Below are 18,390 nucleotides of genomic sequence, written 5' to 3'. Positions count from 1 at the left end.
CTCCAAAATATATACTACGGATAATAAATCATGATCAATTTTTGGGTTGCAAGTTGGTTTATCATTAAAAAGTAAATTTTTAAAGAAGTGTTTTTAAAAAGATTTAATTGGAAAATTTAATGTGGAATTTAATTTAATGTGGAAAATCCTACAAGGTCAATTAAAATAACTATACATACTAAAAAGTAAATACAGAAAGGTACAGGGATACATGGTCAACATATAAAAATCACATTTATTTCTATATATTAGAAGCAAATATTAATAATTAAAAATTAATTAACAATTGGAAAATGGACTTTTAAAGCATTTAAAGAGTGCTACAATATAATATTAAGCAATATATTTTCGAAATATGTGCAAACCTAAAATCAACAATATGAACAACATTGTGTTGGCAATGATGTGGACAAAAAGGAACCCTCTTGTATTTTTTACAGGAATGCAAAGTAAAGAGAACCCTCTGGAGAACAGTGTGGAGGCTCCTAAAAAAGTTAAAAAATAGAACTACCCTATGATCCAGGAATTGCACTACTAGGTATTTACCCAAAGAATACAAAAATACTGGTTCAAAGGGGTACATGCATCCCAATGTTTATAGCAGCATTATCAACAGTAGCCAAATTATGTATAAAGCCCAAATGTCCACTGACTGCTAAATGGATGAAGAAGATATATATATGCAATGGAATATTCCTCAGCCATAAAAAAGAATGAAATCTTGCCTTTTGCAATGATGTGGATGAGCTAGAGTGTATTATGTGAAGTAAGTCAGTCAGAGAAAGACAAATACCACATGACTTCACATAGAGAACAAACTGAGGGTTCTGAGGGTTTAAATGGGTTATGGGCATTAAGGAGGACACTTGTGATGACCACTTGTGATGACGGCGGAGTGTTGTATGAAAATGATGGAATCACTAAATTGACTCTCGAAACCAATATTACACTATTTGTTACTTAACTGCTATTTAAATAAGTAAAGAGTTGAAATGGAAGAGAGAAATAAGAAATCAGTATGAAATATAACACACAGTTTCAAAAAATTTAAAATAAATGAAAATAAAAGCACTTTTGTGATCTTGTGGAATGTTCCTTAAATAGGATTCCCAAAGAAAATTTATTCATAGTAAAACAGAAATTTGACTTAAACAAATTGAAGAATTTCCATTGAATAATGGAAAGTGTACACTAAAATTCACAGATATATGACTGGCTAGAGGAATACTAATAATATCTAGTCAAAAAGGGACTCTAAGACTTAAAATATGCACAGATTTTGAAAAATATGCAAGAAAAACAAAAATTAGTAGAAAAAACAGGCAAAGGGTATCAAGATATAAATCACAGCTTGAAAATCACAAATGGCTAACACCACTCAGTTATATGAACACCATTCAGTTATGAGGAGAAAATCAAACAAAAATAAAAAGATATTATGTTATTTCCACCAAACTTAAAAAAAGGTAGCATCAAACGGTACGAGGAATGTGAAAAATGAAGAAACTATAAAAATTTTATAGTTATGCTAACAAATTATTTTATTAATATTTTGGAAATAGATTTGGTAATTTCTACAGGAATTAAATATTTTTATGCACCGTGAGTTTAAAAATTCCCACTCCTACACACACTCCTATTTTAGGACTAGAAGATAAATATCCGAGGATATTGACAATAATAGTATTTTTATTTACAATGGATTATAGGTATTTGTGTGTTGTCTACTCACATAAAATAGAAAATGCATATCATGGAAATTGAATAGCAATCAAAAAAATGATATACACAGAGCAACAGGAATGGTTGTTACGATTTAGTGTTGAGTCAATAGCCAAACTGTGGAAAGAGCCTCGGTGTCCATCGAAAGATGAATGGATGAAGAAGATGTGGTTTATGTATACAAATGGAATATTACTCAGCCATTAGAAATGACAAATACCCACCATTTGCTTCAACGTGGATGGAACAGTAGGGCATTACGCTGAGTGAAATAAGTCAATCGGAGAAGGACAAGCTTTATATGGTTGCATTCATTTGGGGAAAAAATAATAGTGGAAGGGAGAAGAAATGGGTAGGAAATATCAGAAAGGGAGACAGAACATGAAGACTCCTAACTCTGGGAAACGAACTGGGGGTGGTGGAAGGGGAGGTGGGCCGGGGGTCGGGATGACTGGGTGACAGGCACTGAGGGAGGCACTTGACGGGATGAGCACTGGGTGTTATTCTGTATGTTGGCAAATTGAACACCAATAAAAAATAAATTTATTTAAAATAAATTTAGTGTTAAAAAAAATTAGTGTTGAGTGAAAACTAAGATAACGTCTGATTTATGATCCAATATCATTTATAAAATTCAATATCCAGATCACTCTTTCATAGGTGGACATATAGTTATGTTAGCAAACTTATGATTAATTACACATATTTTAAAAACACTGGATTTTTCACTTTTCTACAGAGAAAAGAAATAGGAATAATGTTGGGATATGACAAAGACAGAAAAATAAAAATAGCAATAAAGAAACTGATGATGATGGCACAGCACAGGGATTATACTCAATGGTACTGTAATAGCAGTTTGTGGTGATAGACGGTAGCTCCACCTGTGGTTAGCAGAGCATAACTGTATACACAATCGAATCACCACATCTTCTTTATCCACTTCATCTTTCGATGGACACCGAGGCTCCTTCCACAGGTTGGCTATTGTGGCCATTGCTGCTAGAAACATCGGGGTGCAGGTGTCCCGGCGTTTCACTGCATCTGTATCTTTGGGGTAAATCCCCAACAGTGCAATTGCTGGGTGTAGGGCAGGTCTATTTTTAACTCTTTGAGGAACCTCCACACAGTTTTCCAGAGTGGCTGCACCAGTTCACATTCCCACCAACAGTGCAAGACGGTTCCTCTTTCATCCTCTCAAAAATAATGAAAACTAAAAAATCTAAAGAAACTGATGATGCTTGCTCCCATAATTTGAAGGATATGAATAATTCACATGAGGTTCAAAATGAAAATGAAAAAGAAACAAATTGTGTTTTGAAGTATACAGTTGTAAATATATTGCATTTAAAAAATCTTTCATCTACAAAAAATTACTATAACATTTTCTCTTTTATTTTTTTTTTAAGATTTTACTTATTTATTCATAGACACAGAGAGAGAAGCAGAGACACAGGCAGAGGGAGAAGCAAGCTCCATGCCAGGAGCCTGACGTGGGACTCCATCCCAGGTCTCCAGGATCACACCCCAGGCTGCAAGCGGCGCCAAACCGCTGCGCCACCGGGGCTGCCCAACATTTTCTCTTTTAAAAACATACTGCATTTTCTCATTAATATGTTTTTCAAGTTACTCTAGCATTATTATCATTATGATGCCATCATAAAAATCATGATAATTAACATCAGTGCATTACATAGCATGGTTTGGGAGGGTTTATCAAACGATTACGTGCAGGAAGCTCATGAGAACTTCTGAATGAGCTTATTGGACCCATGGAAGGCACTGAGTGTTCATGTGCAAAGGAGTGTGAATGTGGATGGACAGATGGATATAACAACTTTACATCCAGGAAATGGATGTAGCACCCCTACATCCAGGAGACTAGCTGCCTACAGAGCACCCAGTCAATGTTGGGCTAGATTAACAGAGCTCCTCACTTTTAGAGAGAAAGAAAATAATTTCCTTCTCACACCTGCCTGCCTGTCTGTCCCAGGAGGACATTTTAATCCCAAAGAGTAGGGATGGCAAAAAGTTCCCAGATGCCTATGTCCCTCAAGCCCTGGAGCTATAACTACACCAGATACTTGAAAAACTAACCAGAACTCCAGTATTGTTGGGGCCAGCCCCCCTGCTCACATCCTCTGTAGGTGAGTCTGGTAAGAGGGTGCCTGAGAGGCAACTATACCAAGATTAGCCAGAACATGGGGAACATCTCTCTCTTCAGTCCAGATCTGTGCTCCATTCCATTCCTGAGTCAGTACAGCTGAAGTACTTGGAAAATGGGGTAGTAGAGACTGCCTCCTGTCCCAGGTCAGGAAGCACATGTGAGAATCTGTGTTCTGGGACCTGCCCTTTTTGCCTTTTGCCTTTTCCTGATCTTTTGCTGGGTGGTGAAGAAGGAGATGCAGAGAAGCAGAAATTTATCCATAGGAGATTAAAGTAGGGAGCCTGGAAAGTACATCTTGTGGAGCTTAATTTAGATGATTTGGAGTTTTCTTTCTTTTCTGTTTTTAGGATTTTTTTTATATATTTGAGAGAGAGAAGGAGAGAGTGTGCATGCAAGTGGTGGTGGGTGTTGGGTGGAGATAGAGGGAGAGGGAGAAGCAGACTCATCACTGATCAGGAAGCCAGACCTGGGCTATATCCCAGGACCCTGAGATCAAGAACTGAAATGATGTCAGATGTTTAGCTTATTGAGCCACCCAGGCACCCCTAGATGATTTGGAGTTGTCAACTGTACATATTAAAGTGTCAGGGCTGTAGAGCAAAGAATCTGTACATAAATGCATGAATCATGGGGGAAGAATTAAATTTCATCTAAATAACATTAGAGGCTGAAGACAGAGCTGACAGTTGGGGTCGGTGGAGTCAGCAAGCAGTTCTTCAGAGTAAGGTCAATCTAGAGAATTTCTAAAAACTATGCTGTAAAAACAGAAAACTATGCCCGGAAAGTCACTGAGGTACCTGTGACGGGTTGCACTCATTAATGTCCTAAACCTTATTTGAGAGAGCTGTTCCAAGTCCTGTCTGAATTTCTGGAGTTAGGCGGTCCCTACAATCATCATCATCATCATCATCATCATCATCATCATCATCAAGAATAAGAGACACAACATAAAAGAAAACAGAAAGACAATTGTACTCCGAGTAGGGAAAGCAGGAGTCATAGTTGTACGTGTAAGAAAGGGGGAGATTCGAGATTTCTAGAAAACTGTCCAAGAATTGCAGGAACATGCGTGATTGGAGGTAAGAGAGAGAAACCTAAAAACATATAAAACAAAATGCCAGATAAGATATTCATTTCTACATCACTGTGGTCACACAGGACACAGGTGTTATCACATATTCACTGGTTTGATCCTTTTATTTCTTCCACATCTGAACCCTACTGTAAAGAAATAGCAATTCAATTAAGAGTGAAACTTGAATGAATCAAACATCTATAAATAAACCATTCTCGAGTCCTCTATACTGCTTAAAGTGAGAGGAATGACCTGGGAACACCACACAAAGGATAAACAGATGAATTCACATGGCTCTGGATGATCTTCTAGAACTCACACTGTCAGCTAAGCAAAGCCAATTAGTCTAAATTCATGTATCATGTTACTAGCTAATTTTTATCCTAATTTTACAGATCACTGAAAGAAAACTGTAGAAATATTTGGCAAAATATGACAGCACACCAAAATGGCACCATCTCCACTGGGGCTTCAGAGTTTCTCCTGAATTGTTTTGTCAGGTCCCCCACTTGGCAGCTCTGGTTATCCCTGCCCCTCGGCCTCTTGTTCCTCGTGGCCATGGGGGCCAATGGTGTTCTCCTGATCACCATCTGGCTGGAGGCCTCTCTACACCAGCCCCTGTACTACCTGCTCAGCCTCCTCTCCCTCCTGGACATTGTTCTCTGCCTCACTGTCATCCCCAAGGTCCTGGCCATCTTTTGGTTTGACCTCAAGTCCATCAGCTTTGATGCCTGCTTCTTACAGATGTTCATCATGAATTTCTTCTATGCCATGGAGTCCTGCACATTCATGGTCATGGCCTATGACCGCTATGTGGCCATCTGCCACCCACTGAGGTACCCATCCATCATCACAGAACAATTTGTAGCTAAGGCTGCCATTTTTATTTTGGCCAGGAATGCTATTTCTACATTGCCTATCCCCATTCTCTCATCCAGACTCCATTATTGTGGGAGAAATGTCATTGAGAATTGCATCTGTGCCAATATGTCTGTCTCCAAGCTCTCCTGTGATGATGTCACCATCAATCGTCTCTACCAGTTTGCTGGAGGCTGGACACTGCTAGGATCTGACCTCGTCCTCATCTTCATCTCTTACAGCCTCATACTTCAAACTGTGATGGGATTAAAGGCGGAGGGTGCTATGGCCAAAGCCCTGAGCACATGTGGTTCTCACTTCATCCTTATCCTCTTCTTCAGCACCGTCCTTCTGGTCTTTGTGCTCACTCATATGGTGACAAAGAAGGTGTCTCCACCATTGAGCAAGATGTTCCAGTCTTGCTCAATGTCCTCCACCATGTCATCCCTGCAGCCTTGAACCCCATTGTTTATGGAGTGCACACCCAGGAGATCAAACAAGGAATCCAGAGATTACTGAAGAAGGGATGGTAGTGAGGACAACTAGATCTCTGCATTCCTAATACAGGATGAGTTTTGACTCAATAATGGGTGAGTGGGCTGAAAGTCATGTCTATGAGTTATAATTCAAAGTGGGTACATGTGATATGGTCTTCTTTAATAAAACTTAAGGTTTAATAGTTAGTTTTGCTTCCTCTTATTTCTCCTTTAAAACTATCCCTGACCCCTTTTGCTTTCTCCCATCCATACGATCATATTTTAAAAGAAACTGGAATTTCCTAGGTAGGTTCTAAAGTGAGAAATCCATATTTCTGAATATACAGCCTGTTAATATGTCATGTCTTTATATTCTTGAATATACAGCTACAGATATTTTTGGGTAGAGTTGCGTAGCGAGTAACGGGTTCTTATTCTTTTTTCAGCAGAAGTGAGTATATTGGAGACAAAGAACTAAGAGTGAAATTTCAGTCAGTGAATGTTGGAAGTTTGCTTGTGACCTATTATTGGTTTTGCAATTGGGTGGTCTTTCAAAATGTGCATTGCAAGAGGACAGGGACTTCACATGGATTTCTTACTGTGCAACAATTATCAATGAGTTTCATTAGACTTATGAGACTCCTAAATTCTCCTCCAAAGTGGCTTTGTGCTTTGGACATATATCTTTTGGATCCAAGGTGTCATAGTTTACTGTATGCACACATAGCTCTAGTAATGAATTAAATACAGATTGTAAGGATTGTAATATAAGATCCAGTAATGAATCTAAGTATCAAAAATATAATATCTGAGCATAGTTTTGTATTAATCAGACAGCTTCCTTTTTAAAAAGATTTATTTGGGAACACCTGGGTGGCTCAGTTGATTAAGAGTCTTCCCTTGGCTCAGGTCATAATCCTGGTACCCTGGGATTCAGCCTCAAGTCAGGCTCCATGCTTAGCAGGGAGCCTTTAAGTAGACTCTGTTGAGCCTGGAGCCAGACAGGGATTGGTTCTCACCACCCATGAGATCATGACCTGAGCAGAAACCAAGAGTCAGAAGCTTTAACCAACTGAGCCAGCGAGGCACTCCAAATTGATCAGGTTTTTTTTCTCTTTTCATAGAGATTTTCTTTATTTATTTGAAAGAGAGAGAGAGGGAGAGACAGAGAGAGAGAGAGCCTGTGCAGGGGGAGGAGGCAGAGGGAGAGGCAGAAGCAGACTCCCCTACTGAGCAGGGAACCTGATGTAGGACTAGATCCCAGGACCCTGGGATCATGACCTGAGCCAAAGGCACACACTTAACTGATTGAGCAACCCATGCTCCCCAAACCGGGTAGTTTCTAAGCACACCTTGTGTTCTGAGAATTCTGTTAGCTATTAAAACATAAACATAGATAGCACATTTTTTTAAATCAGTCTCTTATTTGTTGCCAATGGGAATGAGCCCCAGCTGTCCACAGCAATAACTTACTCATCCATGCATCCTGCATTGCCCCTGAACCAAAAAAGAACAACTTCCCTCATCATGGTCAATATAGTGAATCACATCCGATTCTGCATCCTGTGATGAACTGGCATAGAAACTAAAGGGGTATAAGGTGGTGGTCTGCAAACACATGTCTATTTAAATTCGTAGTATAGTCCCTGCATAAGCCATAGCTCATGGCAGATAAAGGTGGATAAAAGTAAATTTTACCAAGTTGTATCCTCAGTAACAACTACTGTGCCAGATGTGGCATCTTAAATACACAAGGTCTCTAGCATTTCTTATGCAGATATTGTTCTGGCTGATGTGTTCCCATCAGTTACTCCCCACCAAGAAAATATCCCAAGAGCAGTTTGTACTGAATTCTACCAAGGCAACGGTGCAAATTCAAGGACTTTCTCTAGCTACAGTAACTGTTCTTATCTTTGTCACAATATAGACTTAAAGAACCTAGAATGTTTTAAATGATTTTTTTAATAAAAGAATTTTAAAAGAATGTGTTGTTGTCTTTATTTTTATTTATTTCTAAGTTTTAGTTTAATTAACATACATATTAGTTTCAGGTGTATAATACTGTGATTCAACAATTATACACATTCCTCAGCGCTCATCATGATGTTTTATAAATAGTTAAAAATAGACCTGCCCTACGACCCAGCAATTGCACTGTTGGGGATTTACTCCAAACATTCAGATGCAATGAAATGCCGGGACACCTGCATCCCAATGTTTCTAGCAGCAATGTCCACAATAGCCAAACTGTGGAAGGAGCCTCGGTGTCCATCGAAAGATGAATGGATAAAGAAGATGTGGTCTATGTATACAATGGAATATTACTCAGCCATTAGAAACGAGAAATACCCACCATTTGCTTCAACATGGATGGAACTGGAAGGTATTATGCTGAGTGAAGTAAGTCAATCGGAGAAGGACAAACAGTGTATGTTCTCATTCATTTGGGGAATATAAATAATAGTGAAAGGGAATAGAAGGGAAGGGAGAAGAAATGTGTGGGAAACATCAGAAAGGGAGACAGAACATAAAGACTCCTAACTCTGGGAAATGAACTAGGGGTGATGGAAGGGGAGGAGGGCGGGGGGTGGGGGTGACTGGGTGACGGGCACTGAGGGGAGCACTTGACGGGATGAGCACTGGGTGTTATTCTGTATGTTGGTAAATTGAACACCAATAAAAAATAAATTCATTATTAAAAAAAAAACTAGGGAAAAGGCCTTCAGGACAGGAATCAGTATCATCTGGATTTCTAATTTCTCCAGGAGCATATACTGAAAAGAGATTCCTTGCAAAATCATATTTGTCATAAATCAGATTGAAATATAACATTTGCTTTTTCTTCTACTCCCCATTCTGGTTAGTTGGTCTATCTTTCAATATCACACTATCTTAATTAGGCAGTTTCATAAAAATTCTTGAAGTGTGTAACCACATATGTCTTCTCTTTTAGGTTCTTTGCATTACCTTGTGCATTGAAAATCAACTTGCCAAAATATCTGTTGACATCTTTATTTGAATTGCATTTAATCTATATACCAATTTGGAAAGATTTGCATTACTGAAACTTCTAGTCCACAAACGTGATATATTTTTTTATTTATTTTAAGTCTTGATTTATTTTTCTCACCAATATATTCTAATTTCAGTGCAGACAACTGGGACGTCTTTATTCTGAGGTATTTGGTATTTTTGATGCAATTAAAAATGGTATTGATTTATGAATTTCATTTTCCATTTTTTGTTTGTTTCTAGTTGGGACTTGTAATCGATTTTTGTGTATCGAATTTCTAGGTAGCAAACTTACTAAATTTACTTATAAATTCAAATATTCTGTTTATTGGTACTTTTGGATGTTTCTATCCAAAGAATGAAATTATTTGCAAATAATGACATATTTACTTCTTCCTTTCCAATCTTTATACATGTTTCCCCTTTTTTTTTTCTCAGCATTTACTATTTTTAGCACTGAGTATGATATTGGCTATAGATTTTGGGAAGATAACCTTTAACAGATAAGGCAATTCCGTTCTATTTGCACATTCCTGAGATTATTTTCATTATCAATGGAATGGTGAATTTTTTTACATGATTTTTTTGAATCTACTGAGAAATTTATATTTCCCCATCCATTATTTAAGTTTAAAGAGGTGAATTAAATGTAGATCAATTTTTAATGATTAAAGTTGACTTTTCATTCCCATAATAGACTTCATTGTTCATAATGTATTAATTTTTGTTGTTTTATACTCAATTTCAAATATTTCGTTAAAATTTGTATATCTATGTTCATGAGAGATGGTGGTTTATAATTTTCTTGTAATTCCTGTCAGTATTTGATGCTGGGTTTATGATGACCTCAAAAATACATTGGAAAATATTCTCTCAGTTCCTATTTTCTGAAAGCATTTATGTATTTCTTCTCTCACTCTTTAGAATATTTCACCATGAAGGTAATCTAGGCCCAGAGTTTTTTCTATGGAAAAATTTTCAATTTGCTTTAATCTTTAATGGATATGGAACAACACAGATTTTTTTTCTTTTTGTCTTTTGCCATCTTTGAAAAGTTGTATTTATTAAGGAATTTTTACATTATGTAACTGTCAAATTAATTATCATAGGGATTCATAGTATAGTTTTATTACATTTAAAATATCTCTAATTCAAATGTATTTTTAAAAAATTAAAATTTATGTTTTATGTTTCTAAAAGTTTATATCTTATTATTTTTCAAAACATAACTTCTGACTTTGATATTTTCTATTATATATTTTTTTGCTTTATTGTTTTTTGTATTTGTATTCTTTTTTATCTTCTACTTTTTGGGGTTTAATTTTCTGATTTGTTTTGTTTTCTTTAGCTTTTTGAATTAGAGCTTAGTTCTGTGGGTCAGAAGTCAAGTCATGGCTTAGTTTGGTTTTCTTCTTCAGGGTCTCCTCATATTACATTCAATTTTTCGCCAGGACTGTAGTCCCATCTGAGGCTCTATCTATCTATCTATCTATCTATCTATCTATCTATCTATCATCTTAGAGAAAGACAAATACTGCATGAACTCACTTATATGTAGAATAGAAAATTTAAGACTTCACAAATACAAAAAACAGACTTGTGGTTGCCAAAGATACAAGGTAGAGAGGTTGTGGAAATGGGTAAAGGTGGTCAAATTTTAAGTTAAAATTTTTTTTAATAAAGCAATTACGTAAAATTAGCAAAGTGATTTTTTAAAAATGTGGTGACACATGAAACAAGGACATGTCTCTTCTCAGCAACCATATTGAGCTTAACTTCTGCCATAAACTTATGGGCATCAAATTAACATTTTTAATGTGCTTATTAAGTGCCAGACACTAAGCTTGGGCTGGGAATATGAGAAATTTGGAATGTAACTCAAGAGTTTTTTGTAACTTACTAGGTTATGCTATCGCACAGCCAAGGTTGAGAATGGTAGTGTGGAAAAAGTTCAGGCTTCAGGAATCCAAGCAACATGGATTTACCTTGGCTTAATTGCTGTAATCTTAGAATCATTTGACTTCTATGAGCTTTAGTTTCTTCATCTAGGGCCAACAGAAAAACTTCTCATGGAAAATGTATAGGTAAAGTAAGAATGTATAAGAAGTGTCTGGCATATAGTAGGTATTCAATTAAAAGTAACTCTGTGGAAAGGAGAAATTGGAAGAAATAAAAGAAAAAGAGAACTCAGCCAACTTAATTCCTTGATATTTTGATGAGATCAATGTTATGAAATGTGATATAATAGACCCTAAGAAGGGTCTTTCAAAACCCAACACTTCAAAAACACATGCAGAAATGTAGCACCCTCCAAAAACAGACAAGTACCAGGTATCTAGTGCCAAAGAAAGACTTCCTTCCCCTCACCCCCCAGAAAAAATTCTCATCACAAGAAAAAAGTTGTAGCATCTGAATTGATGGATATTAACTAAACATATTATGGCAATCATTTTGCAATACACATATATCAAATCATCATGTTGTATATTTTAAACAGTGTTAAATATTAATTATATCTCAACAAAACTGGAAAAATAAAAGATAAAATGATACATAAGGAGAAATACTGTAGAAATATTAATTTCAATACAAGACATTCATCAAAATCAAATTTCAGTACAAAAGAAAGTAGGAGAGTCTAATGGGGAATGTCATTCAAATGATGTTTGGAAAAATGATGGACCACAAATTCTTAAAAGAGAAGTCTTAAGTTACTACTAGAAAATAATCCTCAGAAACATAGAACTAATGTGTGACATAATTAAAGAGGGGATTGAAAGATAGTTCAATGCACTTATCTGTGAAAAATCAAACACTAAAGTTTCTATGCCTGGAAAACTGTCAACAGCTACACCAGCCACAGCCCAGAATGGGGTGTTAGTGGACATGGTAGAGTCTGGGAGAGGTGTGCCTGTGATGTGATGGGAAGTTCTAAGTTCCTTATAGGAGGCATATGGGATAAAGTGAGGATTACAGGGTCATGAGGCTGAAGATAATGAGGAAAAGGACACATAGCACATTATATAGTACAACTCCTCCCCCTTCCCTGCAAAAGCCCTAAAAAAGTGTCAATCTTCTTAATAAACAACAACAAAAAACAAAACTGAAGAATCTTAGTAGAAAGAAAGAAAGAAAGAAAGAAAGAAGAAAGAAAAGAAAAGAAAAGAAAAGAAAAGAAAAGAAAAGAAAGAAAAGAGAAAGAGCCATCCAGATAAGACTGTACAGATGGAAAATCTTAACAGGCTCTATGAGGATCTGAGGACCCAGAAGATGGCACATCTGCCGTGAGTGTATGGGGATTGTCCAGAGTAAAGCACTTGACCCAAGCCAAAGTTCTGGGGTAACATATATACTTCTGCCCAACCAACTCCTCATGACACAAAAGTCATGTCTGAAAGAGGAGGCAGGAGAGGGATCTATGCTCTTTGTAAATCAGAGGGCAGACATCTCTTTAAGTATAAAGTTTACTTCTTTAGTGGCCAAATACTCCCACTCCAATTGAGCTCCATCTGGCTAAGGTTTGGCAGGACTCTCAGATAAGGAATCAGTCAAGGCAAATTCCCAAGTGACCACAAAATCCAGGAAAGGAAGATTTCCTTTGAAGTAATAGGAAACAAGGAATCACAGAATGTTTTCATTGTTGTCTGAGATAAAAGAGTCAGAACTCATTCTGGGATTAAAAAGTAAAATTTACTTTCCAATATAAAAGTAATTCCTGACTTTTATTAATAATTCCAAAGGTGGATATGATCCTTTTACCTCTTACAACCTTCTCAGCAGCTTCTGGATTCCTTGGTTGATCTCCTTAGTTCTCACACCATAAACAATGGGGTTCAGAGCTGGGGGGATGAGGTGGTGCAGGATGTTGAGTAGGATGGGGACATCTGGGGGAATTCTCTTCCTGGCCAGGTTAGTGATGACCAGAACCAACAGGACTGTGCTGAAGAAGAGGATGAGGATGAAGTGGGAACCACATGTGCTTAGGGCCTTGGCTGTAGCACCCTCAGCCTTGATCCTTAGCACAGCTTTCAGGATGAAGGAGTAGGACAAAACAATAAGGATGAGGTCAGAGCCCAGTAGGGTCCAGCCTGCCACAAACTGGTAGAGCCGATTGAAGGTGATGTCATCACAGGAGAGTTTGGACACAGACAGGTTAGTGCAGATGCAGTTCTTGATAATGTTTTCTGCACAGTATCTAAGCCTGGAAGAAAGAACAGGAACAGGAAGAGAAAAGATACTATTCCTGGCCACAATAAATATGGCAGCTCTAACCACAAATTGGTCAGTGATGATGGATGGGTACCTCAGTGGGTGGCAGATGGCCACATAGCGGTCATAGGCCATGACCATGAATGTGCAGGACTCCATGGTCAAAAAACTGTTCATGATGAACATCTGGAGGAAGCAGGCTGAGAAGCTGATGGACCTGAGATCAAACCAGAAGATGGCCAGGACCTTGGGGATGACAGTGAGGCAGAGCACAATGTCCAGTAGGGAGAGGAGGCCGAGTAGGTAGTACATGGGCTCGTGCAGAGAGGCCTCCAGCAGGATAGTGATCAAGAGGGTGGCGTTGGCCCCCATGGCCAGGAGGAAGAGGAGGCTGAGAGGCAGGGACAGCCAATGCTGCCAACTCTGGTAGTTAGGGAAGCAGATGAGGAGGAATTCAGAGACTGGAGCAGTGGAGTAGTTGCTGGATGAAGCCATGTAAAGTATCCTGATCACACTGGAAATACAGAGTTTCTAAAAATATAGGACAAAATATATTTTAAAAGACTATGTGTTCTAGATATAGCAAAACTCAGGTTTCCATTGGGGGTGCTAAACCTATTTAATGAAATTTTCAAATCATCATTATTATTGCCATCATCGTCATCATCATCATCATCAATCATTGCTGATATTTAACCAAATACTTACTATGTGCCAGTTCTAAGTTGAATGCTTTATAATGATTACCTTATTTCATCCTTTACAAAAAACCGTTTATGAGTAATTAATAGTTATCTTAATTTCACAGATAATGAAAGTGTACAGGAAAAGGGGGACAGAAGAGTTTAATCAAAATTTGATAACCAGTAAGTGGTGAGACCAGGACTGTGACAAGAGTCTGACTGTAGAGTCTCTGTTTTCAGTCTCTACACATTATTTAGCTTCAACAAGCACAATTAACTGACCCTACCTTCCCTCAGAGTTTAGAAGGAATAGCTATGTTTAGCGGATTGTGTGGAGGTCCTAGAAAAACCAAGCCCCCTACTCCATAGATATGGACATAGTCTGACTTCAGCTCCCTACTCCATAGATATTTTTATTCAGGAAATAATTGGATTAGAGGTACAACATCCTTGACTGCACCCAACAGCAATAATTTCCTCCAGCCTCAAGGGGATTTCACTTTGGGGCATAATGTTTATCTCTTTCTTACTGGATTATTTGCCGTTGTTTTTCTTTGGAAGCTTAAAGAGTAGTTTTGTTCATTTAGCCCTTTCAGATGAGCCTGCGTTTTATATTCTGGTGACAGAGGCAGTCAGTACTGAGGGGTACACTAGGAGGGTTTAAAAATTGTCAAGTACTGGATTAGATAAGTGATGGAGATTAAGGAATATACTTGTGATGAACACTGGGTGATATATGGAATTGTTGAAACACTGTAGCATACACCTGAAAGTAATATAATACTGTATGTTAACTATTTGGAATTTAAGTAAAAACTTAAAAATTTGTATGACTATTTTTTAAAATGACTTAAAAATGACTATTTTTTAAGTAAAAAAAACAAGTCTTTGAGGGGGTCCAAAAGAAAAATACATTTTGAAACTTAGAAGGAAGGATAAATATCCTGTTAGCCTGGGCAGGAAGTTGAGAGAGGCCTGGAGGCCACAGCAATATGAAGAGTTTAGGCCTAAAAATAGCTACTATTCCATGTCTGGAGGATTGAGTAGAGTGGTGTTATCTCCACCTCCCCCATGTGGGTTCCTTGGCTTGTAGGACTCTAGAAGGACTTTGGAATCCCTTGCTATAGTGGCAACAAACTAACCAGTCACAAGAATTCCATCCAAAGTTGAGCCACTCTAATCATGGGGCCTTGACTGAGGCACTGTTAACCCTTTCCTTTCCCACTCTGAGGGAGTCCAGGCTTAAACAGTTTACTCTGCCAAAAACTGTAAGGCATGTAAACCTATGAATCATTTTGGAGGCCACTTCCTGCTCTATTCTCTGGCTGAGTTGGTAGAGTCCTCTGAATTGTCTTGTGTTGCTGAAACTGTATCAAACATCTACCTGCTCCTGGAACAGTGGTCTTTCCTTTATACCAAGAGCCATTCCTTGTTTCAGGATGGACAGGAAGCAATGGAGTAGACAGACATTTCAAAATCAGAATCAGTAAGAATTACATGTAGGGGATGAGTAAAGAAAAACATTTGAGGATTAATCACTCAAAAATTGCCCCAAAATGTACTTGCTGCTCATATTGGGCCAAGTGATAGAAGAAAATGGAATAAAGCAGGGTCTTGAATTTCACATCACAGTGTTAGAGATGACTTTATGTTTTTGAACTTGAGTGACAGAAAGAATGAAATATTTCCTGAAAAATAGGAAAAGGGAATAAAAAAGGAAAGGGTTTTCAGAGTAAGCATATGAATTTACATTTGAAGTGTTATGCAGGAGATATTTGTAAAATATACAAGTAGAGTTTTCAAGCAATCATTCAAAATATAATATGCTTGGAGTCCAATAGGAAGTTCAAGTCTCAAAATGAAGATTAAAAAGAAATAAGGTAAAGAGGCAGTGAACATAGCCTAATGTGAAACTTGTGGAATCATTTTGTACACTTGAAACTAATGTGACATTGTGTCAAGTATACTGAAATAAAAAAAATAATTTTTATTAAAGATTGTATATATTTAATTCATGAGAGACACACAGAGAGAGGCAGAGACACAGGCAGAGGGAGAAGCAGGCTTCTCACAGGAAGCCTGATGTGGGACTCCATCCCCAGACACCGGGATCATGACCTGAGCCAAATCAATGATGCTCGACCACTGAGCTGCCCAGGCATCCCATAAAATTAATTTTAAAAAGCAATGCTAATGGAATCATCACTGTCATATAAGAGACATCACTGAGAAATAGAGCTAGATACCTTTAGGAAAAGTATTCAAAATAGTTGAAGTTGACCAAAGGTAAAATGGAAGCTAGATAATAAGTCAGTTCTGGCATGTAAACCTATGTAGGTAGGAATTTTTATTTATTTATTTTTTAAGATTTATTTATTTATTCATTCAGAGATAGCGAAGAGAGAGGCAGAGACACAGGCAGAGGGAGAAGCAGGCTCCATGCAGGAAGCGCGATGTGGGACTCGATCCTGGGTCCCCAGGATCACACCTGGGCTGCAGGTGGCGCTGAACCGCTGCGCCACCAGGGCTGCCAGGTAGGAATTTTTTACCTGGTAAGCAGGATTGTCTGTGATTCCTTGTGGCTCAGATCAAATTATCCTAGCATGTGGAATCTATAATCTATAATCTGCTTTGATGAATTTCCGGGGTTTCTTTGGTGGGTGGTGGTGGTGGGTACTATCTTTTTCCCCCTCACTGCTAAACAAAGAAATGAATGGCCAAGTAAGTACTAAGAAGGATGACAGTAAAGGCTGTCATAGCCAAAGAAGCAGAAAAGAGCTGGGGAGTCATGGCAGACTAAGTAAGAGAAGGAGCCCAGGAGGCAAATAATTAGTATAGTTGGGAATCACTACTCAGCTGTCCCATTGACAAGTCTCCTCTAGGAGAGTGATGTGTGCATGAGAAGGTATGAGACTACTGCCAGAGAAGATAATGAAGGTATTGATTTGATTCAAGGACTTTCATTTTTAATATCCCAGGTTTTACAAATACAGATTATTCACACACACACACACACACACACACACACACACACACACATCTTTCTACCTTTGTAGATTTCCAAGCAAACCAAAGACTCATGGGTTAAATATGGGGTAGAGATAGATCTCTTATGCATTTACATGTGTGATCAGGAAAATGACTCTTAGTATGAAATAGTGAAATAAGAAGATAGAAAACATATCCACTGGGTACCTTAAAAAAAAATATCCACTTTTTTGGAAAAGCTGTGTCCTTTCCATAAGCTCTTCTATATCCTGAGAATGACCTGATCTACCGAATAAACAAAAGAGTTGGTGCCTTCCCTGTACCTGGTCTTAATTAAGCATACAAATGTATAGCAAAAATTGGTATCCTAATTAATAGAGGAAGACACAATACGGTTGTGGTAATAAAGATCATCTTAGAAACAAACAGTGGGAAAGAGACAAATGTGCAGATGAACAAAGCAATGTTATATGGTTGAGAAGTTGGCTTCAGACAGAAATGAAACCCGGCTCTTATACTCATTAAAGGCCCTGAGAACTATTACACTCTATGATATATACACTCCTCATTTATGAAATAGATAAATGATATTTAACTTTAGGTGTTGCTGCAGAGAGACAAAGGCTATGATTTCCAGAAGTCCTGTGGGGTATTATGCTGAGTGAAATAAGTCAATCAAAGAAGGACAAACATTATATGGTCTCATTCATTTGGGGAATATAAATAATAGTGAAAGGGAATAGAAGGGAAGGGAGAAGAAATGGGTAGGAAATATCAGAAAGGGAGACAGAACATGAGCTCCTAACTCTGGGAAACGAACAAGGGGTGGTGGAAAGGGAGGTGGGTGGGGGGTGGGGGTGACTGGGTGACAGGCACTGAGGGGGGCACTTGATGGGATGAGCACTGGGTGTTATGCTATATGTTGGCAAACTGAACTCCAATAAAAAAAAATAAAAAAGGAAATCAAACAAAACAAAACAAACAAACAAACAAAAAACAGAGATCCTGTTAGGCCCAGAGACACGATAAGCTGAGAATATCAGAGAAGCATACAAAAATGAGGCAACATTCACCAGGAGGAGGGGACTCTCTTTGTAGGCAATGGTAAAAGAAGAAACTTCTATGTGGATGTTCAGTATGATGGGGTGCTAGGGGATGGTAGATCCTAGTTCTTTGGGGAAGCAGGAAGGAGAGTAGACT

The 18,390-nt window shown here is 37.9% G+C and overlaps 1 protein-coding gene and 1 pseudogene across 1 annotated transcript; one reads left to right on the top strand and one right to left on the bottom strand.

The window, feature by feature from the left end:
* Window positions 1-5,396: 5,396 nt before the first annotated feature.
* Window positions 5,397-6,355, top strand: LOC112667920 (olfactory receptor 56A3-like; annotated as a pseudogene).
* A 6,717-nt stretch (window positions 6,356-13,072) lies between these two features.
* Window positions 13,073-14,014, bottom strand: LOC112667918 (olfactory receptor 56A4). The gene has a single exon (XM_025459977.3). It carries the CDS (start codon window positions 14,012-14,014, stop codon window positions 13,073-13,075), a length of 942 nt encoding a protein of 313 aa, XP_025315762.1.
* Between the last annotated feature and the right edge of the window lie 4,376 nt (window positions 14,015-18,390).

This window comes from Canis lupus, chromosome 21 (assembly GCF_003254725.2).
Source record: "Canis lupus dingo isolate Sandy chromosome 21, ASM325472v2, whole genome shotgun sequence".
Classification (NCBI taxonomy): Eukaryota; Metazoa; Chordata; class Mammalia; order Carnivora; family Canidae; genus Canis; species Canis lupus.
The sequence above is the reverse complement of the archived record's forward strand: the minus strand, read 5'-3'. Positions and strand labels throughout refer to the sequence as shown.